This window comes from Nomascus leucogenys, chromosome 3, assembly GCF_006542625.1.
Source record: "Nomascus leucogenys isolate Asia chromosome 3, Asia_NLE_v1, whole genome shotgun sequence".
Classification (NCBI taxonomy): Eukaryota; Metazoa; Chordata; class Mammalia; order Primates; family Hylobatidae; genus Nomascus; species Nomascus leucogenys.
In genome coordinates, this window is record NC_044383.1 from 49,813,870 (window position 1) to 49,841,361 (window position 27,492).

The following is a 27,492-nucleotide window of genomic DNA, read 5'->3' on the forward strand; positions in this document are numbered from 1 at the left end:
AAACCCTGAATCCACCATTTCCTAGATGTCATCTTAAGGCTACATAACACTAAGTCCTCATTACAGAGTTAATAAAAAACAAGATGGTTATCATCACTGCCTTCATTACAGAGGCTGCTTGAAAATGAAGTCTACACAGAGCTAACCAATAAGAAGACAAGAGAAAGCAACACACCAAGGCATCATTTGAAACCTCGGTTGCAGCCTTTCTTAAAATCAGATCCACATGACAGTCAACAAATTTTTATTGATTACATAGTATATTCCAGGCACTGTTGTAGTTACTAGGGATATATTAGCAAATAAAACAAACTCTCGGTGATTGTGGACCTAATGTAATACTTGGTATGATCATATAACACAAAATAAGCACAAGTGCATATAGGATGACAGCAAAGAGGATAAAGTTAACAGAAAGCACAGCATGTTGGAATATTATTATTTTTTATAAGGTGGGTAGGTAACGCCACTTCACTGCAAGGAAATGTAAGCATAAGTCTGCAGGAAGGGAAAAACTAAGTCATGAGAATATCTGAACAAGGAGCCTTTCAGGTAGTAGAAATAACAAGTGAACTGTTCCAGAGGTAGGAGAATGGTTCCAGAGGCAGGAATCACTCAGTGTTCCAGGAGGTCAGTAAGGCTAAAATGGAATCAGTGAAAGGATGAGAAGTAGGAGATGAGGTCAGGTAGGTATCAGTACAACATTTGTTTTTATCTTAAGTAATCTGAGAAGCCATGTTAGGAATTTAACAAAAGTGTGAAGTCATTTTAGGTAATTTTTTTAAAAAGTATTATTCTGTTGCCTGCAACTGACCACAAAGGGGCAGGGCAGTGGGCTGGAGCAGTAGGGAAGCTATTGCAATAATCTAAGTGGGAGGTAGGTGATGGTGGCTACGATTAGGGTGAAAGCAGTGGGAATGGTGAGAAATTGTAGAATCATGTAAGTATCTTCGGACCAACCAAATTTATTGATTCATTGGTGACAAGGGGGCCTGTGGATAAAGAGAAAGGTCAGGGTTCGCTTAAAGGGTTTTGGCCCAAGAATTTGGAAAGATAAACTTGCCATTTACTGGGTAGGGAAAATGCAGAAGGACCACCTGTTTTCATTAAGATAATGGAAAGTAAGTGTCAAGCACTGAGCATGGGAAATATTAATTTTGAGATGCTCTGATAAAAAACACCATGATATGCTTCTCACATCCTCCTTCAAGGAATGAAGGGATTATTCCCTTATACATTAGAAATGTTGCACACTGAGAGGCTTCAGCTATCAGACCTATTCAGAGAATGCCTCATCTGAAGAAAGCCCAAGGTCAAGCAGCTTTCTGAAGCAACCTGTGTCTAATGAATATTGATGCAGACACATAAACGGCCTATCTCCTTGTCACAGCCTTACAACCCTGAAGGACCATATCACATCCATAATTTTCCCTGCAGGCAGCTGAAAGCTTTACTTGGACTACATTGAAGTTTAACTTCTCCATACATGTAATACTGCTTTTTTTCCCCTCCCTTCAATAAGAGTTGATATGCCAAACACTCCCTAATAAAGATCCTGTAATTGAATCTTAATTTCAAAGTCTGCTTCCCAGAAAACCCAACCTAGGAAAGATGTTTCTTTAGTAACCAAAGGGAAATACTGATCTTACAGATTGACATGGATCTATAGTTTTGAGACAGAGAGCTAAACTAGACATTTGAATTAGAAGCTAGGAGCCGATCAGTTGAAATAATCTTTGGAGTGAATGGAAATAGGAAAAGAAGAGGTTAAAGTTGAAAGAAGGGTGCTTCAACTTTTAAAAGTCAGGGAAGTTAAGGGGAAGAAGTATCAAAGAAAACAAAATAGAGCAGCCTGGGAGTATAAAGAAGAAAATAAAGAAGAAACTATCAATTCTGTCACATCTTGATGATGGGTTGAGTAAGATGAGAAATTAAGTTGTCAATGGAATGGGCACTGAAAATGCAAAAAAAAAAAAGCCATTTGAGTGGATTAATGTGACTGAAATCTCGGTTACAACGGAGTCAACAGATAATCCTGGAAAGGAGAATAACCACAACTTTCTTCAGGCCAGTATAAACAATATATTTGAGAAGTTTCCGCAGTGAAGGGAAACAGAAATGGATAAATTGCTAGAAGGTTTACAGGACCAAGAGAAATTTTGTTGTTGTTGCTTTGTGTTCAATTACAAGATACAATGGCAGTTTTGCATGCTGATGGAAATGATCAGATAGAGCAATGGATGCTTATGATGTAAGAAGCACATAGGGAAATTATGAAGCAACATCCTTCAGAGTAGACATAGATGGAACCAGTAGAATTCAATCAGATCAGAGTCAGAGTAAAGAGCCCACCATGAGAAGGTGTGTGTTTTAGATTTGCACTGGGCCTTGCCAATTACATTTCCAGTCCTAAGTGCTAGTGAGGTCCAATAACCAGTGTCATTCTGCAAAGTGATTATGGATCATGATGAGACATTAAATATTGAGTTGTGTTTAGAAAATTTTAAAGTGATTTGACAGTAATTTTATGTATGTTGAATCTAACAGTTAAAATGGCTTTCATTTTACATCTTTTGTATTTCATTTTTCTAGTGATTCATTTAAATACACCCTTCATAACAGAGACTTCAAGAAGCACTGATCTAGCATGCAAGCGAAATAAATGGTTTATACAGAAATGAAGAGTGCTTATTTTTAATTACTCAAGTACAAGTATCACAGGATCGTTGGTGTTGCTTTGCCAGCTGGAAACTTCTGTGGCCAATGGCATCTTCTACCTGAGGATTGCCTGTGCCTGCTGGGCTTGTTCCACCTACACAGCCTGACAAGCTGTGCTCAGTTTGTGCTACTGGCCCAGATCCCATATCTGCCAAGTATGAACCAAATGCAGAGTGGCAAAGCGGTGTGTAGGTGAGTTAATGTGCGGTCCAGTCACTGAGCACAGCCAGGCACACTGGCTGCTACAGGAGGGCAGGCAGCTCCAGGTGCCAGTATAGGAGGCAGCTCCATGTAAGCCTGTGGCTGGACCAGATGCAGGCACCTGCATCTGGATGAGGGGAATATGGTGGCTTGTGGAAGCTTGGAGATGCCAGGAACTGCAGAACCCCAAGGAGGGTGTCACAGCCCTGGTTTGGGGAGCCCTTAGTTCTGGGTTCCCTAAAGGGCCACAGCTCTTCCCTCCTTCTTGTTGTCTGCACTGTGGCGTGGGGAACGGGGTGCATGTTTCAGTCCTCTTTGTGTTACAGCTCTTCTTTTAGTCCTGCCCAACCAGCAGGTCCTGAGATTTTTTTCCCACGTCTAGGAAGAATGAGGTACATAGACAACTGGAGGGTGAGCAAGGCAGAGAGGAGTTTTGCTAAGTGGCAGAACAGTTCTCAGGAGACCCAAAGTGTGTAGCTCCTTTCCTCAGGCAGGTAGTCCCAGGTCCAGCTGTCAGTGGAGAGGAGACCCACAGTGGGTGGCTCCCTTCTGCAGGAAGGTCATCTCATTGTCTGTGCAGCCCTTAGTGGAGAGGAGACCCAGAGTGGGTAGCTCCTATCTGCAGGCAAGTTGTCATGTCATCTGCTGGAGTCTGGCTGTGTCTGGGGGTTTTAATGGGCCTCATAGGGGAGGAAGTACATGCTGATTGGTCCATGGGCAGCCAGGGGCAGGCCCAAAAGAAGCACCGTAAATTCTCACTCTGATCTGCCGAACTGACAGGAGGGTCCCCAGGCTATTACTATAAAGCTACCAATGTCGTTTTTCCTAGAACTAGAAAATACTATTCCAAACTTAAGTGGAAGTGAAAAAGAGCCCAAATAGTCAAAGCAATCTTAACCCAAAGAACAAAGCTGAAGCTATCACATTACCTGCATTCAAATTATACTACAAGTCTACAGTAACCAAAACAGCATGCTACTGGTAGAAAAACAAACCCATATACTAATGGAATATATTGGAGAACACATAAATAAAGCCACACATCTGCAGCCATCTGATCATTGACAAAGTACACAAAAATAGGCAATGAGGAAAAATTCCCTATTAAATAAATTAAAACAGCTGGCTAGCCATACATAGGAGAATGAAATTGGATTCCTAGTTTTCACCGTATAAAAAAAAAATTAACCTGGCTGGGTGTGGTGGCTCATGCCTGTAATCCCAGCACTTTGAGAGGCCGAGGCAGGCAGATCACGAGGTCAGGAGATGGACACCATCCTGGCTAACATAGTGAAAACCCATCTCTACTAAAAATACAAAAAATTAGCCAGGCGTGGTGGCAGGTGCCTGTAGTTCCAGCTACTCGGGAGGCTGAGTCAGGAGAATGGCATGAACCCAGGAGGCAGAGCTGGCAGTGAGCTGAGATTGCGCCACTGCACTCCAGCCTGGGTGACAGAGTGAGACTCTGTGTCAAAAATAACTAACTAACTAAATAAATAAATATTTTAAAAAAATAAATTAACCCAAGATGCATTAAATACTTAAACTAAAAACTAAAACTATAATTCCTAGAAGAAAATCTAGGAAAGTTTTATTTTTATTTTTTTGTCAAAATGATGAATTAGAGACTTTGGTGTGCCTCAGCCACTTGAAATTAGCAAAATAAATCATAAAAATGAACTCTGTGAACTTTAAGAAGAAAAATGGGAATCCAATGGAATTATGAAGAATACCCCAGATCCTGAAGAGGAGAACACCAGCAAACAGCTCCCATGATGGTGTCCAGTTGATAAAAAGAAAGAAAGAACAAAGAAAATATCCCACCTGCATGAAAGAGTTACAGAAATTAAAAATGCTAGTGTCTCCAAATAAGAAAACATCAGTGCAAGAATTCTGGCATCATGAAAATCTGAATGTAGTGATACCACCAAAGGATTCCACTAGATTTTAAGCAATGGTCCCTAACCAAAATGGAAACTCAGAAATGACAGATAAATAATATAAAACATCAATTGCAAAGAAATTCAATAAGATCCAAAACAAACTTGAAAATTGACACACAAAAAAATTCTAAAGCAATTCAGGAATTAAAGGAAAAGATAAACGTCTTAAAAAGTAATCAATCACAGCTTCTGGAATCAAAAAAACTCTTGAAGAATGTTAAAATATAATCAAAAGCTTTATTAATAGACTGGATCTATCAGATAAAAGAATTTAAGAGCTTGAAGATAAGTCTTCTGAAGTAACCCAGTCAGACAAAAATAAAGAAGAATTTTTTAAAATGTACAGTGTCTTCAAGAAATATAGGATTATGTAAAACAATCAAACCTGTTAATTACTGGCATTTCTAAGAGAGAAAGAGAAAAAGAAAACAACCTGGAAATTACATTTGAGGGAAAAATTCAAGAAAATTTCCCTGCTCTTGCCAGAAAGGTAGACATCCAGAAACAAGAAATCAAGAGAACATCTGTGAGATACTATATAAAATGACATCACAAGGGCATACAACCACGTGACTGTCCAATATCAATACTAAAGAAAATTTCTTTTTTTTTTTTTAGCAGTATGCTCAAAATAGCAAATTTCATTCTGTTTTTAAAAATTATTATTATTATACTTTAAGTTCTGGGATACATGTGCAGAACATGCAGGTTCGTTACATAGGTATACACGTGCCATGGTGGTTTGCTGCACCCATCAACCCACAATCTACATTAGGTATTTCTCCTAATGTTATCCCTTCCCTAGCTCCCCACTCTCTGATAGGCCCTGGTGTGTGATGTTTCCCTCCCTGTGTCCATGCGTTCTCATTGTTCAACTCCTACTTAAAGGCAGATAGAGAAAAAGGAAAGATCACCTACAAAGGTAACCCCATCCGGCTGAAGCAGACTTCTAATCAGAAGACTTACAAGCCAGAGGAGCCTGGGGACCTATTTTCAGCATGCTTAAATAAAGCAAATTCCAACCAAGAATTTCATATTCCATCAAATTAAGCATCTTAAGCAAACGAGAAATAAAATATTTTCCTGACAAGCATGTACTAAGAACATTTGTTACCACTAGAAAGCCTTATAAGAGATCCTAAAGTAGTTCTACACATGAGAACCAAGAACCATATCTGCTATCACAAAAACATACTTAAGTACCTAGCCCACAGACCCTATAAAGCAACCACAAAATAGAAACTACAAAGTTACCAGCTAATGACTTAATGATAGAATCAAAATTTCACATATCAATATTAACCCTGTACATAAATGGCCTAAATGCCACCCATAAAAGGCACGGAGTGGCAAGTTGGATTAAAAAAAAAACAAAACACAACACTCATATGGCTGCTATCTCCAAGAGACCCACCTTATATGTAATGATACAGAAAGTAAAGTATTGATGCTCAAAGTAGAGTTGGAGTAAGATCTACTATGCAAACAGAAAAGAAAAAGAACAGGGATTACTATTCTCATATCAGATAAAACAGAGATTAAACTAACAACACTAAAAACAAAAAAAGGAAAGAAAGGAACTACATAATGATAAAGGGTTCAATTCAAAAAGAAGATTTAACTACCTAGAATATACACACACCCCATACTGTAGAGTCTAGATTCACAAAACTAGTACTTCTAGACTTATACAAAGACTTAGCCACACAATAACAGTGAGGGAGGTCAAGACCCCACTGACAGCATTAGACAGATTGTCAAGGCAGAAAACTAACAAAGAAATTCTGGACTTAAACTCAACACTTGAGCAACTGGATCCAACATGCATCTACAGAATACTCCACCCTTGCACCACAGAATATACATTCTTCTCCTCTGCACATGGAATATACTCCAAGATTTACTACATGCTCAGTCATAAAGCAAGTCTCAACAAATAAAAAAAGAAAGAAATCATAGCACCCATATTCTTGGACCACAGTGGAATGAAAATAGAAAGCAATACCAATAATATTTCTCAAAACCCCATGATTACATAGAAATTAAACAGCTTGCTCCTGAGTGACTTTTAAGTAAACAACAATATCAAGTCAGAAACATAAAAAATTATTTGAAATAAATCAAAACAGAAACACAATGTACAAAAATCTCTGGGATGTTGCCAAATCAGTGTTAAGAGGAACATTTATAGTGATAAATACCTACCTCAAAAAGTTAGAAAGATCTCAAATTAATGATCTAACATTATACTAGAGGAAGTAGATAAGCAAGAACAAACTAATTCCAGAGCTAGAAGGAAAATAAAACAACTCTAATTAGAGTTGAACTGAATGAAATTGAGACCCAAAATTCCAAACAAAGGATAAATGAAACCATAGTTTCATAGTTGGTTCTTTGACAGGATAAACAAGATCAATAGACAGTTAGATTAATAAAGAGAAAAAAGAAAAATTCAAGTAAGCACAATCAGAAATGACAAAAGTTGTGTGATGTCACAGCCGATCATACAGAAATACAAAACACCCTCATAGACAACTATGAACATTTCTGTGTACACATACTAGAAAATCTAGAGGAAATGGATAAATTCCTGGAAACACACAACCTCTCAAGATTGAATCAGGAAGAAATTGAAACACTGATGAGATCAATATTGAGTTCAAAAAGTGAATCAGTAATAAAAAACCTAACAACCAAAAAATAATAATTATAAGCCCTAGTCCAGATAGATTAACAGCTGAGTTCTACTAGAGGTCCAAAGAAGGGCTGATAGTAATTCTACTAAAACTATTCCAAAAAATCAAGGAGGGGTGATTCCTACCTAACTCATTCTATGAAGCCAGCATCACCGAATATCTAAACCGGGCAAAGACACACACACACACACACACACACACACACACACACACACACACACAATAAAACTACTGGCCCATGCCTCTGAAGAACACAGACACAAAAATTCTCAACAAAATACATACACGTCAAATTCATCAACACATCAAATATTTAATTTACGATGATCAAGTAGGTTAATTCCTGAGATTCAAGGTTGTTTCATCATATTTCAACATATACAAATCGGTAAATGTGATCCGATCACATGAACACAATTTAAACTAAAACCATATGATCACCTCGAGAGATGTGGAAAAAGCTTTCAACATAATTCAACATCCTTTCATGGTAAAATCCGTCAAGAAACTAGGCATCAGAGGTACATATCTCACAATAATAAAAGCTATCTACAACAAACCCATAGCCAGCATCATATTGAATGATCAGGACCGCAAGCATTCCTCTTGGAAGTGGATCAAGACAGAGAGATCTTGTCTCACCACTCCTGTTCAGGGAACACTGGAAGTGCTAGCCAGATGTTAAACTTTTTTTTCATATATTTGTTGGAAGCAAGAGGAAGAAACAAAGCATCCAAATAGTTTTAAAAAAATCAAACTATTTCCTACCTAGAAAACCCTAAAGACTCTCTCAATAAGTTATTAGAACTGATCAACAATTCTAGCAAGGTATCAGGATACAGTCAATGAACAAAAATCCGTAGGAGTTCTATACACCAATAACTAAGAGCCAAATCAAGAACACAATTCAATTTACAACAGCCACAAAAGAAGTAAAATACCTAGGCATAAATCTAACCAAGGAGGTAAAAGATCTCTGCAGGAAGAACTACAAAACACTGCTAAAAAAGGGAACACTTGACAAAAATAAGCAGTGTGGAAAGGAATCCCTATTCAATAAATGGAGCTTGGATAGCTGGTGAGCTATATGCAGAAGAATGAAATTGGATACCTACCTTTTACTACATACAAAAATTAACTCAAGATGGCTTAAATATTTTAATGTAAGAACTAAAACTATAAGAATCCTAGAAGAAAACCTAGGAAACACTATTCTGGACATCACCTTTGGCAAAGGATATATGACTAAGTCCTCGAAAGCAATTGCAACAAAAACGATCACTGATAAGTTGGACCTAATTAAACTAAAGAGCTTCTGCACAGCAAAAGAAACCATCGACGGAGTGAACAGACAACCTACAGAATAGGAGAGAACATTCCCAAAATATGCATCCGACAAAGGTCTTATATTCAGAATCTACAAGTAGCTTGAAGAATTAAACAAGCAAAAACAAATAATTCCATCAAAAAATGAATAAAAGACATTAATAGGCACTTCTCAACAAAAAGGGATACAAGTAGCCAAGAAATATGTGAAAAAAAGTGCATAGTATCACTAATCATCAGAGAAATGCAAGTCAAAACCACTATGAGATACCTACTCACACCAGTCAGGGTGGCTATTATTTAAAAGTAAAACAACAACAGATGATGGGAGGCTGCAGAGAAAATAGAATACTTATATACCCTTGGTGGGAACATAAATTAGTTCAGCCACAGTGGAAATCAGTTTGGAGATTTCTCAAAGAACTAAAAATAGAACTACCATCTGACCCAGCAATGCCACCCAAAAGAAAATAAATTGACTGAAAAGACACAGGCACTTCTATGCTCAAAGCAGTACTCTTCATGATAGCAAGGACATGGAATCAACCTAGGTGCCCATCAGTGGTGGAGCACATAAAGAAAATGTGGCACATATACACTACAGAATACTATACAGCCATAAAAAAGGAAATCGTGTCCTTCTTAGCAAACTGGATGCAGCTGGAGGCCATCATCCTAATTGAATTAACACAGAAATAGAACAACAAATATTACATATTCTCACTTATAAGTCAGAACTAAGTGGTGCATACATGTAGACATAAACTTGGGAACAAAAGACACTGGGGACTACTAGAGGGGGCTGGCTGAGAGGGAGAGTAGCAAGGCTGGAAAAACCAACTGCTGGATGCTGTGCTAACTACCTTGGTGACAGGATTAATTGTACCCCAAACATCAGCATCATGTGACATACCCATATAATAAATGTGTACATGTACCCCTTGAATCTAAATAAAAATGGAAAAATAAAGAATGGCAAAATTAAAAGAAAAACAAACAATACATTTTGCTAAATGAAATAAGACAGACACAAAAGGACACATACTATATGATTCCACTTGCATAAGGTAGCTATAATAGTCAAATTAATAGAGACAGAAAGTTATATGGTGGGTGCCAGGAGCTATGGGCAGGTGTTTGGGGAGTTAGTGTTTTGTTTACTGAGTACAGAGTTTGAGTTTGGGAGGATGAGAAAGTTCTGGAAACAGACGGTGATAATGTTGCACAAAAATGTGAATGTACTTAATGCCACTGAATTGTATACTTAAAAATGGTTATAATAGTAAGTATTGTGTTCCATATTTTTATTACAACTACAATAATAAAAGATATGTAGGAATTTGCCAGATGAACAAGATGGAAAAGGGCATTGCCATGAAATAAATATAATGAATCTGAAAAAAAATAAGAAAGACATCTTTGATTGCAAAAGAGCAAATTGCAAATATCCAAAGTAATCCTTGTAATATACATGACATTATAAATTTTACAATGCAGTGCCTATGATTCACGCACACTGTACCTGAACCAGCTGTGAAACATTCATGAATCATAAACTCCTGTATCATCTTCAGAGCAAAAATGCATCCTATTTTACAAGAAATATTCATCAAAAAAAGGAAAGAGAAGTAAAACCCCTGAAATTTCTAGAACCTTTCAAATACATCAGAAAAACAAATTAATACCTCTGACAGGACCTGTTAATGCAGAGGGTCATGCTGTAAGACAGCTTGCATTTAATTCAAACTGTTTTGGAATAAGATCAATTCTGTAGTGAGATCAAGGCAGCAGAAATTTTTCTTCAGGGCTAAAAATAATAATTCGTTGAGGCACAGACATTAAATTCCATGGCTTCTTGAAACTATTCAAAAAATGAGAAGAATGGATAAAGATTAAAAGAAAACACATGCTGCAAGCTGACAAAACACCTTTTTAGACTTACACCCAATTCGTTCATTAGTCAAATGTGTGTGTGTTTTCTTTTTCCCTTCAGGTAACTGGAGGTGGCAACATTCAACTTCTTGGTCTGTTACTCATCATTTTCTATTGTCTCCTGCTATTTGTCTCTGCGCTGTTATACTTGTTATTGCAGTTTCCAACAAGAAAAAGCCAGGAAAAGGAAAGAGAATCAAAGCACCAGAGCGAGTCACCTCACTGGTAGGTGGAACTAGACGTTTTAAAGCAGTAGCAAAATTTATATGTTCTGGGTGTCAGTGGACACTTTCTGTATAATAATTTTATTTCACTTTTGTTAAGAATCATGAAGCAACCACAAAAAATTAAATCAAGGCTTATCAAGTAGATGTTTGAAAGAAAAATAACGATTCACCTTGTAGGTAGATGTACTTTGCTGTTGAAGGGATTGTTGGCAAGTCTAAACAAAGCTGAAGGGAATAAGGAAATTTCAGTCCTTAGAGAAGACAGTATAGAATAAGAGTACAGAGAGTGTAGGGTAGAACAGCTTGCATTCTAATCCCACATCTGCAACAGGATTCTCTTTGACATAGGAAAAGTTACTTTTGCTTTGTTGGGAATATTAAAAATGGAGAAGCTTTCAAGTGCTTAGTGTAGTTCCTGGCTTATGGTAGCATCAATTAAAATTAGGTATTGATGCTATTATTATTAATATTGATCTCTTAGCCATCTGTATCTTCAGCATCCAAAGTGTCAGTTTGTTCTTTAAATTGCAAGTGACACTTTTTTCTCAATAGAAGAGCTAGTAAAATAATAAAGTGGATGTTTCTTGGAATGTATCCATTCACCTGTATTCTTTTACATTTCACTTTTTTTATCCATTATTTCAAATGCCCAGTACCATCTTGTTCACCCTAAAATCTTTTATGAGTTTATGAGTTAACAGGAAAACAGATTCCTTTTAGAAAATTGGAATAAAAAGAACTACCATTTATTATTCTTTTTTTTTTTTTTTTTTTTGAGACAGGAGTCTCGCTCTGTGGCCCAGGCTGGTGTTCAGCGGCGTGATCTCAGCTCACTGCAAGCTCCGCCTCCCAGGTGCAACTGATTCTCCTGCCTTTGCCTCCCAAGTATCTGTAATTACAAGCATGCACCAACATGCCCAGTTAATTTTTGTATTTTTAGTAGAGATGGGGATTCACCATATTGGCCAGATGAGTCTGGAACTCCTGACCTCAGGTAATCCAGCCCCTCAGCCTCTCAAACACTTTTTTCTACATTTCAGACTCTTTGCAATTTACCTTCTATCTTATTTAATCTCCTCTTCCCTACCCTAAAGACAACCAACCTCCCTCTTATTAACCAACCACTTAAAATTCTGCCTCCTTATGTACCTTAAATACAAAGGATAAGATAGTCCCCATTATTTTAATAAATATTTATTGAATATATTCTTGACAAGTAATCCTGCTTGTATTTATAGCTGGCTAATGTGAGATACATCTTTGACATGGTTAAATGTATGATCCCTTAATCTAATTTAATGTAATAAACTAATGCTACATTACAGGGGTATAAACACTTAAAAATATATTTTCTATTTTAAAGTTGGCTTTATACTTTACATAAATATAATGGACACTTTCTGCTTATTTTTAAATGATTATCAGTCATTCAAAGGTCAGTACATCTGATCTTTCACAAAAAAAGTAAAAGGTCAAATGTAAAAATTGAAGGCTTTGTGGTTCACACATGGACTTTGCATATTATTCTTTAATTTTTGTTGTTTGGTTCCATATTTTCGTTTGTTTGTATGTTTCTTACAAACCTTTTAAAATACAAAAAGTATTCTATCTTACTTGTCTCTCAAAATACAGGCCATTTAACCCAGGAAATGTACTTGGTCAATCTTTGCTTTACTGTAAATGTTCTTTGTTATTTTAAAATCAATACTGACATATTTCAAGTAAATTATCGTTTTCACTACCACTCATTTTCAGATGTAAGTCCATAGGTTAACATAAATAAGAAAGTAGCAGCCAAAACAAAAAAAAGAGAGAACAATAAGAAAAACATTTTAAGCCAAAGGAAAATTGCCAGCTTTCATCTTCTCCTAAATCCCAATCCTTCACTCCTAAAGGAACATATTAAGTGCAAAGAGGGTCATACTTTTATTCCATTGCAAAGAGGGTCATACTTTTATTCCATTCCCCATGTATACATTTGTTATCCATTTGGCAAATTGTGGTTGAATTTCTCCTGGGATGACCTCACCAGCAGTAAGTGAATGGATCATTTGATTCAACACTAGTTTGTAAGTGATTGGTCTTTCCAATCAGGCACACACTCACTGCAGACAACTGCATATTTTGACTATTTGTAGAAGTGTTAAAGGAACTAAGAATTTTATCGTAAATAAGCCATGTTGGAATAAATATCAAGGCCTAGAGAATAATATACTTTATACCTTTGCTCAACACATAATGTAGGAAAATATCCAATTAGGAGTCTAGAAATGGAGTGCGGAAGGGCCAGCTGAATATTTTAATTATTTAATTTTTAATTGTTAATTCTTATAGTACCTTCATAAAGTTTCCATATCTTTTCCTTTTTCTTGCTTTTGTTGTAAATACAAAAGTCCAAGCCTGCATTATATTATACTCAGTTTGAATAAGGAATATCAGCTCCTTAATAAAATGAAACAGTTTTATTCTTCCCAAGATCTTTTCAGGCTTTTGTATTGATCATCTTCATTTCTGCTGTGTAGCTGGCTTCATCAATGATGTCTCAATTTATGTCTATAATTGTTATTTTGCAAAACTGTCTCATTTTAATTAATATGATGCCTTACTCATTTTTTTAATTATTTTCTTCATTTTTTAAAACTAATTTTATTTCTAAGGACTGAGAACAAGGTGGGTGGATGTGATAATCTCACACATGTTCTTGTCTTTTTTCCTTTTATTTTCCCTCTGGTGCTGGGATAGAGAGGATGAAGAAAGAAAAATGTATTCCTTAGATGAATTATCTGTATTGAGGTTGTTCTAGGATTACTGTGCTAAAGGAAGAACCCCCAATAAATTCCACCATTAAGAGGCTCAATATCAAGCAAAAATCCTGTGATCTAGTGGCACCTTATGGAATTCTAATGTATCTTTTAGCTAATGTCCAGGTGGTAGCCTGTGTTACGTCTTGATGTACATACCTCTCTTCTTCACATGCTTCAGTATCCTTTATTTTATTTATAATTAGAAGCACAAGCTCTGAGATTTATGGATCCAGGCAGGATTGATCTCACCTACAATACTGGGCAAGATCTTCAAGGGGACAGTTCATGCTTTCTTGCCAACTGCCCACTCCACTACCATATTTCTCTCCAATGTTCTCTCCCCTGTTTTAGTTATACTGACTCAAATCTAAGCAGCTATTCGATTAGAGTATTGAATGGTGATCCTCCCTTTTTTGTGTGAATTTCTTTTGGATTTTATTCTCTCAATCTTAGCCAGACTTTTTCTATAATAGCACTGGACTAGCAAAAATTTCAACCTCATCTATTTATAAAATAATGTTACCTAGTACTATTTGAGACCTCTCTTACTTGGATTTTTTGGAGTACTTTACTCAGAATCAGCAACTTTTTTGAGATAAAATCTGAGAAATGAATAACTTTGGCTCAACTGTGCTTTATTTAGGTTCTTATCTGTATTCTATTCTATAATCTCCAAGTGAGGAAAATAGTCAGTTCATATTTCTCTAAAGTGTTTCTTCATAAGAGCCTTAAAATAAATTGTATATATTTTTAAACATTAGTACATTTACCCCAATACAACATCACAAAATTAAACTTGGAAAATACAGAACTAATGTAATACAAAACATTCCCATCCTTTCCCAAAACAGGTAAAATAAAATATAATAGTTCTCTACAGCCTAATCTAAAAGAATGTGATGTAGTGGATAGAGCACTGATTTATTAATCAAAGGGAGAAAAACTAATGTGGCTCATAAACCTTTCCGTTTCTGAGTCTCATTCTTTTCATTTTCCAGATAATAATGATAATAAGATCGACCTGTTTGTTAGGTTCAGGTTAATGACCAAGTGAAATGATGCATATACATATGTCAAAGAAATATAGCCTCTTAAAAGAAAGTTAACGCAGCTGACGTTCAGTAACATGTCTCGGTTTGTAAGTAAAAAATTAGAAATAAACTCAAATAAACAATCAATACATATTATGGTAAAAACAAGTAATAATTTGAATTAAGATAACTTGTTGAACACTGATTTATCAAACTCTATTGAACTAACTCATTTTTTAAATTTATACTTTTGTTTGTTGTTAGAAAAACATTTCCCTAGATAGAAGCTGCTCCACTGTTCTGAAGGGAAGTAGAAACGATGAAAAGCAGAGCTGGAGATGATCCATGATGGGCATACAGTGTGAGTAAGAAATAGATATTATTTGTTTTAAATCACTTAGATTTTGAGTTTGTGTATGTGTCCATAATATGAGCTAACTATCCTTAATGATACCATAAGTAAAGAATTTAAAGTAAGTAAGCAGTGCCTGACCCCATATTAAGTGCCACACTAAGTGTTAATTACAGCTCCCTGGCAGTAAACAGGGGACTGGTTCCAGGACTTCTGAGTATATAAAAAATCCACACGTACTGAAGTCCCACAGTGGGTCTTGTGGAACCCTTTGTATACAAAAGGTTGGCTCTCCAAATAGGCAGGATTTATATTATATCTCTCAAAAACTCTGCATATAAGTGGATCTGTGCATTTCAAACTTGGGTTGTTCAAGGGTCAACTGTGTTACTATTTTATGGGATGAGACGGCAGAGATGATACATGGAAATTTTGCGTTTAAAAAAGGAGAAATATGCAAATGGTGGTGGGGTGGGCCAAATGGAATGTGAGTTACATGAAAGGGTAATTTGGAAGGAAATAATGCTTTTGTGAAGAAGAGAAATACTTGAATATTTGAGTATAAAACAGTTTTATTTAGTACCCTTGCCTCATCTTTAGTATGATAAAAATAGATAAAAAATTCAGAGAGACAAAGAGGGAGGAAGCTGTTTGAGTGAACATACTCTGTTGATGTAAATACTCAAGGAAATTAGCTCTATATTGGGTGGTGTGCTGATGAATGCTTAACAAAAAAACTTTGAAGTGAAAGGCACTGATTTGTTGTATTTGATGATTTCTGTGGCGTAAGTATGCCCACCATAGCAATGTTTAGCTGGTAACATGACATAACTGCACACAGAGTCAGGAAGAGATGCACATGACTGGCTCTCATGATTTCAGCGTGGTCTGGCTCCAGCATTTGACTCTGACAAGTTTCACTGGCCGGTGAGAACGCTGGAGGAAAAAAATCTGCCTATAACTAACCCTTATTAGCATAACAGTTTTGAGAAAGCAGAGAAAGCAGAGCCCTATTTTCCTCAAGTGAACGCCATCAATACAGCTGTCAGGCAAAACAGCATTCATGCACTGAGGAAAATCACTGCTTCTCAAACAACTTTTAGATACCATAAAAGGCCCATTCTCAAAAGGGGAAGTGGCAGGGGGGGAAACAAGAATTGTTGTCTGAAAAGAAAAGACTTTGATCTCCATCAAAACAGATTAGTTTGAAGCCAATTTGCTGCTATCTTCAAAACTGTATTTCCCCACAAATTCTGTCTTCCAAATTGAGCAGTGAGTCAGCAGTAGGTAGTGCTAGAGTATGAAAAGGATGAGGACGGAGGCAGCCAGGGTACCTCCAATGCATCTTCTTATTATAAGACTTTTGAAGAGTAATTTGATGGAAGCTTTTCAACTTTTAGGTCACTAGTTTAAATGTAGTCTCAGTTGATCATGAACAAAAGTGGGTGGTTAGTGGCCTATGGAAAGTACCTTCATGGTATCACCCTTGTTCTTTCTAATAGAGACTGCCACTACAGTTGGCATCCTTTCTTTTCCTTCTACCAGAAGCACAAAGGGTGAATAGAAATGTCATTTCAAGTATTTTTTCAGCCTTTGTACCAGAGAAATTTGAAATATGAAAAAGGCCAACTTCTTTTCATCTTTAACTCACAGGTAGAATTATTGAACTATAATATGTTTCCTAGATCTTCCTGGATTTTATTAAAATGAAACCTGGGCCACTTTACAAGTAAAATTATGTCTTACTTCATAGAAAGTTAAATTACATAAAGGCACATACTTGAGAAATATTTAAATACAAAAATGTATAATTTCTTGACCTGAATCTTACACATGTAAGATTTATTTTGTTTGCCTTTTCTTTCTCTTATTTTTTTCTTGCTTCAATAAATGAATTCCCATGAATGTAAAGACAAAGATCTTATTATTCCATTAAATGAACATGTCTTAATATTTTTTCTATTCTTTATCATTACAATACTTTGACATTTTTTCCCTCCTAAAGAGACTGTAGGTTTTATTCCCTTTCTTTTAATTATTTCACGAAAATCCTCCAAATTTCCATATTACTAATATCTCTACCTTCATATAATTTTGTTTCAACATTAAATGATCAATTAAAGCAAACTCTTTCTAAGTACCTGGAGAAGAGCAACAGAATAAATATTAGAGTAGAGACACAAAGTAGTACTTGGTAATGCCAAGAAAATTTCAGTAGCTATCAGTAATCAGTAGGATATAACAGAAATAGCCCTGTTTTAGAAGTGATGAAAACTCAATCAACTGATTTTAAGCATCAGTTACTTTCTATGGAGTTAGCTTTCCACATCTCGAAAATAAGATTGATGTGTTTTGTTATTTTTGCATCATTTTCAATACAAACATTCTATGAAATCTTCACTTTTATATCATCCGGATTTAAGTGACAGGGTGTTAATATTCGAATGGGATTTAAGCAAGATGTAGCTGTGCCTTATGTCACATCAGTTGATGGTAAAGATTGATGCTGGGATTTTCCTGGGTCAGTCACATTAAAATCTCCCCTAGGCTTAAAGGCCAGCTCCATGAATTCTCATATCAGCAACTTCTGCAATTCCCACATAACACCAGAAGATAAACTCTGTTCTCTGAACATTCATATAGAAAGTAGTACGTCATCTTATGATTCTTATGATTGGCATAGCAAAGTGAAAATATATCAACACCAGATTTAGCCCAACTTGAAGCTGCATATTCAGTCAAAGATAGAGCTTTTCCTGGCCAAAGATACTTCGGTCAGAAATACATTAACAGTGAACACCAAGCTATCATCTTGCAAGTAACACATATGCTCATGAATCTCCAGCTACAAATAAAAATATCAGCTAAAACTACCCCCTTCTTGTAAATGAATAAAAAACACAGCAATTACAAGATTTGCCTATGGCCATAAAATGAAGTGGGGTTTGACTAAGAATTAGAATGCCTACCATCAGCCTTTGAGTACAAAGTTAATTCCCCTACACAAGACTGCAGCAAAAATAAATCCAGCTGGGGAAAAGGCATACAAGACAGAAAATAATAGTCAGCTGCATACTCTTTGGATCCAAAGTATAAAATATTCAAGTACGTGTTTCCAATCCCTTCATTCTCTCCTGTAATGATTGCAGCTAATCCCTGCCAGCCAAACGTTAGTTCTTCAACTGTGGCGATCAATAGAATAGATTAGCTGTGGAAACCCTCCATCCACATTACCCTTGCTTTCCTTTCCAGATGGAATTTTCATTCACTAGAGTGGAGGCAAGCATGTGAGGTTTTTCCCTCCGTACACAAATATAAACTCATTAAATGCCAAGCTTGTCACTTTAGAATTTACACACACATACACACACACACATACATACACCCCAAGGAACATACCTGTAGATTTAATAAAACAGCACCAACCCTCATGGCTTCACTAATTTCAAGGCTATACATCAGCTGTGGGAAGCGAGGAGGGCTTTGATTATTTGGTGGAAGCACTTCAATGTACACAGTGCAGATGGAGTGCCTGCAGAGAAAGAGAGGAAAACAAGATGGTTACGAATCTGCATCACATTTAATGTTAGACTGCATTGTTTATTCAGTTGTTGGGTTTACAGGATAAAAGATTTCCAAATTTTATGAAAAATAATACAATCAAAATGAAAGGATAGAAAAAACTACCACCAAAGTATAATGGTTTTATGAAATTATCTTAGTAAAAGAAAAGTAATTGCCTCCAGTATCTGTTTTTCCTACTTAGATTAATAGTGTGAATTAAAATGGAATAGTTATACAAATAAAGCTAATAAATTAACTTGCCTTGACTTCTGACTTTGTTTTTAACGCTTCTCTAATAGAAAATCATTCTATAAACATCTGGTAATAAGAGCTGTCCTTGGAGCTTTTTTCCTGTTAAACCAGCAGAGGGAGTATTGATTAAAATCACACACAAAACAAATTATGGGCTGTGTTTTATCCATTCTGTTGCTGACATCAATGGCTTAATGTAAGTATGTCGGGAGTCAGGATCATAAGGAATCCTACGTAAAACAGTTGCAAACAAAACTAAATATGTTTTAAAATCTTCTCTAAAAAGCAATATATGATAAGCTAGGAATTAGATTTAATAAAGCCCTTATATTGACAGGAGCTTTTCTTGAAGTACAAAATACCTTATCATTACAAGGAAAAAAAAATTAGCATTGACATAGTCAACTTTTTTGATATCTCTGAACTTTGAATTTTTTTTATAAAACAAAAACTGTAGAAGCATGTTAGTCAAGGTTTGTAAGGTGGAAACATTAGCTGAACTATATCAATGAAATCTGAAAATGTATAAGGTTAGCCCTCTATCATGAAAAAACATATATATGTATACATACACACAGACACACATATATATACACATATATACACACACATATACACACACACATACATATAACATTTTGTACAAACATACCACCACCGCCTAAGATGTATGCTTTGAATTTAACAAAGTCATGATTTAGTTCAAAACATTTGTTATAATTTCTATTTGGGGATGAGAATATTTATTTATTTATTTATTTATTTGACACGGAGAGTCGCTCTCCAGCCCAGGCTGGAGTGCAGTGGCATGATCTTTGCTCATTGCAACCCCCACCTCCCAGGTTCAAGTGATTCTCCTGCCTCAGCCTCCCAAGTAGCTAGGATTACAGGCCTGTATCATCATATCTGGCTAATTTTTGTATTTTCAGTAGAGATGGGGTTTTGCCATGTTGGCCAGGCTGGTCTCGAACTCCTGACCTCAGGTGATCCACCCGCCTCAACCTCCCAAAGTGCTGGGATAACAGGCGTGAGCACCACGCCTGGCCTAGAATCTTCTTAAAGCAGTCCCAAACTCTTTATAAGATGCTTCAATTAAAAGACATGATCACCAAAAATATTTGTCTGAGTTTATTAACTAAAACATTCTACTTTTCAAAACCTTTTGAAAGAAATTCAGGCCGGGCACAGTGGCTCACACCTGTAATCCCAGCACTTTGGGAGGCCGAGGCGGGCGGATCACGAGGTTGGGAGATCGAGACCATCCTGGCTAACACAGTGAAACCCCGTCTCTACTAAAAATACAAAAAATTAGCCGGGTGCGGTTGTGGGCGCCTGTGGTCCCAGCTATTTGGGAGGCTGAGGCAGGAGAATGGCGTGAACCCGGGAGGCGGAGCTTGCAGTAAGCCGAGATCACGCCACTGCACTCCAGCCTGGGCAACAGAGCAAGACTCTGTCTCAAAAAAAGAAAAAAAAATTCAGATCATGGGCACTAAAATTTCGTTTTATAACTTGTCACTTTATAATATACCTAAATTCAAGTTGTTTCTGAGCATATCATCACTAGATAGATACCAATAGAATCGTAAGCATAAAAGCTACAGTGACTTTTAAAAATTTCATGGTCGGGTGCGGTGGCTCACGCCTGTAATCTCAGCACTTCGGGAGACCAAGGCGGGCGATCACAAGGTCAGGAGTTCAAGACCAGAATGACCAACATGGTGAAACCCATCTCCACTAAAAAACACAAAAATTAGCCAGGCATGGTGGCTTGTAGTCCCAGCTACTCAGGAGTCTGAGGCAGGAGGGAGAATTGCTTGAACTCGGGAGACGGAGGTTGTAGTGACCCAAGATCATGCCATTGCACTCCAGCCTGGGCAACAGGGCGAGACTCTGTCTCAAAAAAAAAAAAAAAATTCATGCTTACATTTATCATGATATTGTTCTAAAGTAATCTCACTTTAAAATATTTTAAACTTTCGTAATTAGTTAAAATACCTGTATTCATTTCTGCCTCTGACTTTATCTATTTAGTATCAAAATTTGCCAATAAAATTAATCAGATTATATTTCTTAAATGGATTCAAACTGATGATGAAATGTTGCTTATATACTTATAATTATTAATGTGAACATGAAATGATGGGAAGTTACAAAATGTATTGTATACTGCAAAGATTCCCATTTCCATGTTGTGAGAACAAAGGCATTGTCATTTTGAGGTAGACCTAACAACCTTCCAGGTGGTGATCTGACCCCAGAAGCAGCCCCAGGAAGTAAAACTTCTTCCCTGATATTACCCTTGAAGATCTTGATTTCTTTTAGTGTCTGTTGTTGATCAAGTTTTTAAAACATTTTACGAATCTCTTTCTTTTCTCTGATAGCACATTCTCTGTGCATAACAAGTCCTACAACATTATTGGTAATAACAGTAGGTGAGTGATGTTGAACACAGAATTTGTAACCAGATATTCCTGAGTTAGAATTTTGACGCTGCCCTCAGTGATCTAGAGCGAATTACTTCTTTCAGCTTCATTATTTCCACATAATAAGTGGGAACAGTAATAACATCTAAGGTTAGCATAAAGATTAAATAAGTTTATATATTTGTATATGTAAGTACGTGTATACATATATATGAAACATACTTTTATAATTTATTATTAATAAATTACTCAAAATAAGGCTTAAGGTTTCTTATTCCAATGTATGAATACTGTAAACAATCTTGCATTTTCCTTAGCTACATCCTTTATAATGCTGTAGATATTTTAATTGAATCCTTTCACTTGGCTAAATTCCTACAAATGCATGATACACCTTCACCCCTCCCCAGCATGGGGTGTGTTGGTGTTAGAATTTGAGCTGGTTGGATCATAATCTTTAGGGTAGGATACAAGAATCTACAATTTTCACAAATTTCCAAAGTTCTACTTACAGAAACTAGAATTTGAAGATCACTGCTTCAGAATCTCATGAAAAGTACAATATGTAGACTCACCTGTTTTTTTTAATTACCTCAGGAGAAAAATTCCACAAAGTCACTTAACATCTTCAATAACCCTGGATCCAAGAGACTTCCTCACTGTTTCACTTTTTTTTTTTTTTTTTTTTGACCTGGAACACGTCTGTACTGTAGATTCGAAGCTTTCTTTCAAAAGCTAGGCCCTTTCTGCTTCTGATATTCTTTAGATCTTCAGTTTACTGGTCAAGAATACTTTATAAAGGTTTTACAAGAATATCAGTGTCTTAAAGCTTGTGAAAGTATAGTTAAACTACACTTACTATACTTTTTATATTTCTTTATTCCTTTCCCTTTAATTATCTTCCCATTTTAGAGGGTTAAAGTGTGACAATGCTACAATAAGGACCTTAAACTCGTATGAGGCACTTGGATACTTGCCACAGAGTCGAAAACTTTAAAATGCTGAAACAAAGAGGACTCTAGTCTCAGACAAAACACAGAGACAAATTTTAGCCCAACATGACAGTCTCCTTGATCCGTCCTTACTCCTTTGCTTCCTCTGTTCCTTTCCACAATAATTCAAAAGCTAGAATTGCTAATTGTGTCCCCCCCCAACCTTGGTCTTGAATGTTAGTTATTTGGAGGAGATCATATTTCAAGGTCTTACATTTTTCATCTTCAACATCCTGGCATGTCCCTACAACGTGTTTAAATAACTACCAGGCTTCTTGAGGGTTATTGCCTTTTAAAATGCTATCTCCTTTTTATCCCTGATGTCAGCACAGTGTCAGAGTTAGCTTTCCTAAAATTAAATACCCATAGTATTAACAATAAAATAATAGTATTTATGCTGTAATAAATAGTAGTAATTCAACAGCATCATTTAAGCACTTAGTAAAATAGGGCAGTCACTATATAAATAACACTTTATGCAAGCATTTTGTATTCACATTTTATAGCTAAATGCATAAAACTGAGCATCTATATAAGAAAAATTTTATTTTTATAATATAGCCAGTATGATGTAGATAAATCTACATTTCTAAAACTGAACATCATAAAGCTTTATTATATTTCACCTGGTAATAAAGGTCAAAGTAGCACAAAAGAGGTAATATATTTCTTATATATTCTTGAAACCTACCCAATAGTTCCATAAATATAAAGATATAGATATATATATATATATTTTTTTTTTTTGTATAAGCATAGAAATTGACCCTTCTGGTCTTAAAGCTTGAAACTTAACATTTGTTTTATCTGAGCTCCTTCCTCAGGAAACAACCTTCAGGCCTCCCAAAAAAGGTATCAAAGAACTGAAACTCACCAGATCACCACATCCAATGAGATGCCAGACTTGTCATTCATTACGATTGCTTCCTAGCCCCTCCCTAGTTCCTGTTTTCTTACATATTGTTACATTTCTCCCCTGCTATGTAAACACTAATTGTAGTCAGTCAGTGAGTTGGATTTGAGATTGTCACCAATTTCCTTAGCTGCAACACGAGATTAAAATCTTCTTCTTTGACAATTGTTGTTCAGTGATTGGCTTTTTGTATGACCAGCAGCAGAATCTAAACTGAACTCCTGGTGTTCCTGTGACAGATTTTCATTACCTGACCAAGAACACATTTGCTTGTGTCTTGGCTGCCTTGAGCCAAGAGTCTCAGAAGGCCTCCTAAGCAGTTGCTCACCCAATTTTCACTGGAAGTGCTCGGTTTTTTTCTGGCCCCACAGCAGCTACCCGCAACTACATTCCTGATTGTCTAGTCAGATCAGCATTTGAAATTTAACATCTGCATCCGGATAGGTGAGTGTCAGGTTCTTTGTGGGCCTGGACAGCATGATCCCCTTCTCTCAGTTTGAGAATTTTTTAAAGAAATTTTTATTTGTAGGTTGAACAAGCCCAAATGGCTGAAAGCGGGAAGCACGCTGTGTTAGTATGGACACTTTTTGGGGGTTTCAGTATGAACACTCTTGGGGGCTTGTTTCTAATTGTGGGGAGTGTGTGTGTGTGTGTGTGTGTTTGTGAGCAAGTGTGTATCTTTTGTGGGACTAGACAGTGGGATTGGCTCCTCTCAATTTGAGAAATTCCTAAGGAATTTTTCTTTGTAGGTTGGTCAAGCACAACCAGTAGAAAGAAGAAGCGCCCCAACTGTTTCAGTTTGGATGCCCTTAGGGCTTGTTTATTGTTTCAGCTTTAGGATTGTGTTGGCGATTGTGTGTGTTTGATATAGTCATAGCAAAGTAGAATTCAGTAAGCTAGTATTTTCTGAAACACTGTTTGGCTCCAATATTCTTTGGAATCTGGAGTTTGCTATTGAATGGGAAAGCATGACAGAGTTCCATGTATCCAGACTTTTGTGCTACTGCTCTAACCATGGTCAGGCCTGGTCAGTATGTGATGCTGTCTTGTGATGCTGTTTGGTTCCAGTGTTCTTTGGAGTCTGGGGAGGTTTAGCCTTTAAAAAGCAAACTGCCATGAAAACTATTCTACCCAAAATTTTGATTCACAGCCTTCATTGGATTACCTACTGAGGTCAAGAAAGTGTGGCTATGTAAACCAGTGAGTTTCTATTGCTATATCATGGCTAGAGTTTTGAGGTAAAATAGATTTGATCTTTATGTGTGTTTATATGCGTCTTAATGTGTTTATGTATGTTCAGGTATTATGGGTTTTTTTGTCTACCAAATTGGTTTATAAATAAAAGAGTACACATAAAATAAGTAAGCCCAAAGTATTTTTCAAGTTCAAATGACTTAAGTCAACCACAGTAAGCAAGGTGGCTTTAACATTTTTGATAAAATAAAAATAGAAATGTCTTTAGAATTGTCAGCATACATTTTTGTCTGGGTTTTATATATGGCTCTGCTAGATATGATTGAGGTGTCATGGTTTGGCATAGAACATAGAAGGTTATAAAACTATAAACCCAGCTAAAATAAAATGATCTTGGTTTGTGTACCTTCTTTGACAAATGAGACTAATTTAATGTTGTTAGTTCATTCTTGTGAGTTATTGGCAAAAATACCTATATATTTAATTTTAAGATTTAGTTGAGGACCTGACATTCACCAGCTATTAAAAAAAAAGAGTAATGAACAAGGAAAAAGCTAACTTTAAATGATGGTGTCTAATATTTCAGTTTTCAGAAGAAATCTAGATAAACTATTAAAATGAAATAATCAAGTACTTGTAAATTGAATAAATGTTGTAGGTACACTTTTTGTGTAATATAAAATTTTTAAATTGTTTTTGATGCTCATTGGGTGTCTGGGTCATTTCCAATTAAGAAAAAGTTATGCGGAAACATATTTCTAAAAATTGTGGAATGGTTCTTATCTGTAAAATGCTAATATCTGATAGTCAGCTCAGAATTTCTTGCTTCTCAGATATTCACTAAAATTTTGTTCACTAAAATTTAAGGCTACTAAGGATAAGAATTCTAAAGAAGATATGTTTTTATTGAGAAAACAAATCTGTTCATCTAGTTCAGAAGTTATCTAAAGGCTAATTAAAATTATGGGCTTGAAATGGTTAGTTATGAAACAAGGTAGAAGAAAACCAGTTAGTAGAAGAAAAAGAGATGTGAAAAAAGTTATAGATATGAAAATATATTTTAGGAAGGTGATAATGAAAAAATAACAATTTTTATAAGAAAATGTTTTGTATGGTGAATGTTTGTCCTAAATTAAAATAACTGGTTATTAAAAAAAGAACAGAAAGAAAATCTAAGACAAAACAAAAGTCCAAGCATGTCATGGATAGTCTGTGTAAGTGATATGCCGTTTTTCCTGTTTCTCTGTGTGTCTATCTTCATGCCCATACAAAGAAAATACAAAGTTGAAAAAACTTAGATAATAAAATATCCTTTAAAACTTGATAAAAATAGGAATGCTTTGGCTAATTAGCATTGTTCATAGTTAAAGCTCATATCTTAATGAAGGTAAAATAGAAATTATTGTAAAGAAATACATTAGCAGTTTGGCAAATTTTAAATATAGTTAAACCCAAAGCTGGATGTAACATGGAGCCAAATTTCATAGTATATTTGTTATTCTGCATCACATACCTAAAGTGAATTTCTTAATTACAGAAAATGTATAGTGGTACTGCTGGACTTAAAGACAGTAAATATCAAAAAAACTGAATCAGGAATGAAATATCCATCAGGTGAATTTTTTTTGGCTCTGGATAACACTGTAAAGCCAAGGTAAGTTGAGTAGAAGAAAAATTGAGGGTTGGACTACTGTTTGTTTACTTTTGCTTTTTTTTTTTTTCTTGAGACAAGGTCTTGCTCTGTTGCCAGGATGGAGTGCCGTGGAGCGATCTCAGCTCACTGCAACCCCTGCCTCCTGGGTTTGAATGATTCCCCTTCCTCAGTCTCAGTCCTCAGCTGGGACTACAGGTGCTGCCACCACACCTGGATAATTTTTTGTATTTTAGTAGAGATGGGGTTTCACCATGTTGGCCATGATGGTCTCGATCTCCTGACCTCGTGATCCACTGTCCGTTGTCACCAGGCTGGAGTACAGTGGCATGATCTGGGCTCACTGCAACCTCCACCTCCCAGGTTCAAGCAATTCCCCTACCTCAGCCTCAGTCCTCAGCTGGGACTACAGGCACGTGCCACCACACCTGGCTAATTTTTTGTATTTTAGTAGAGATGGGGTTTCACCATGTTGGCCATGATAGTCTCAATCTCCTGACCTCATGATCCCCTCTCCTCTGCCTCCCCAAGTGTTGGGATTACAGGCATGAGTCACCACATCTGACCTATTTTTGCTTCTAATTTTCATTTATTTGCTATTTGTTCTACTTATATATACAAATAGATACACATATACACATATTTATATGTATACATATATGTATGTATATTTGCATACATATATATATATATAAAACTACTGATGGTTTTTAGTTTCTAATGGAAAGCTTTTATTTGGTTCTATGAATAGTCATTTTGTTTTCTATGTATTTCCAACAATTCACCATTTGCTCTGTTTATTGAAAGTTCCTAAACTACCTTTGTCAAGCTTCAAAACATTGATGAAGGATAGCAGCCATTTAAATTTGATTGGTTTTTCTTACCTCTGAGTATATTGATAGCTATGATAATTTTAAGGTTCTTGGCAAAAATCATATAAAAGACTTATTTTTATAAGTTCTAAACAGAAATAGTACATTATATATTTTGTCATTTGGAAAAGTAGATGAGAATAGAAATGTTTAAATGATGTTTATTTCCAATGTAATTCAATTCAATCAATAATTTGAATTGGTTCAGATCCTTTCCTTTAGTGAAGAAAAACTGTGATATGGGTTAAAAGTTTTAATGTTCAGGAAAGACTGGGCTTTTTTTTTAAGAAAAATTTTATTGATTGGGGTTTCTCTGAAACTACTTTCATTGTGTTTACCATTATTAACATTAAGTGACACTCAACTGAATTAAGTAGTAATTGCTTTAAAAATTGTGATAC

The 27,492-nt window shown here is 35.9% G+C and overlaps 1 protein-coding gene across 1 annotated transcript in view; it reads right to left on the reverse strand.

Annotated features, from left to right (window-relative positions):
* The window catches only part of PCDH15 (protocadherin related 15), a 979,523-nt gene that overhangs the window by 320,047 nt on the left and 631,984 nt on the right, over nucleotides 1-27,492 (reverse strand). The window contains exon 15 of the mRNA XM_030809305.1: nucleotides 18,630-18,762. Within this exon, the coding sequence (XP_030665165.1) occupies nucleotides 18,630-18,762 (133 nt within the window). The remainder of the gene's footprint in view (nucleotides 1-18,629; nucleotides 18,763-27,492) is intronic.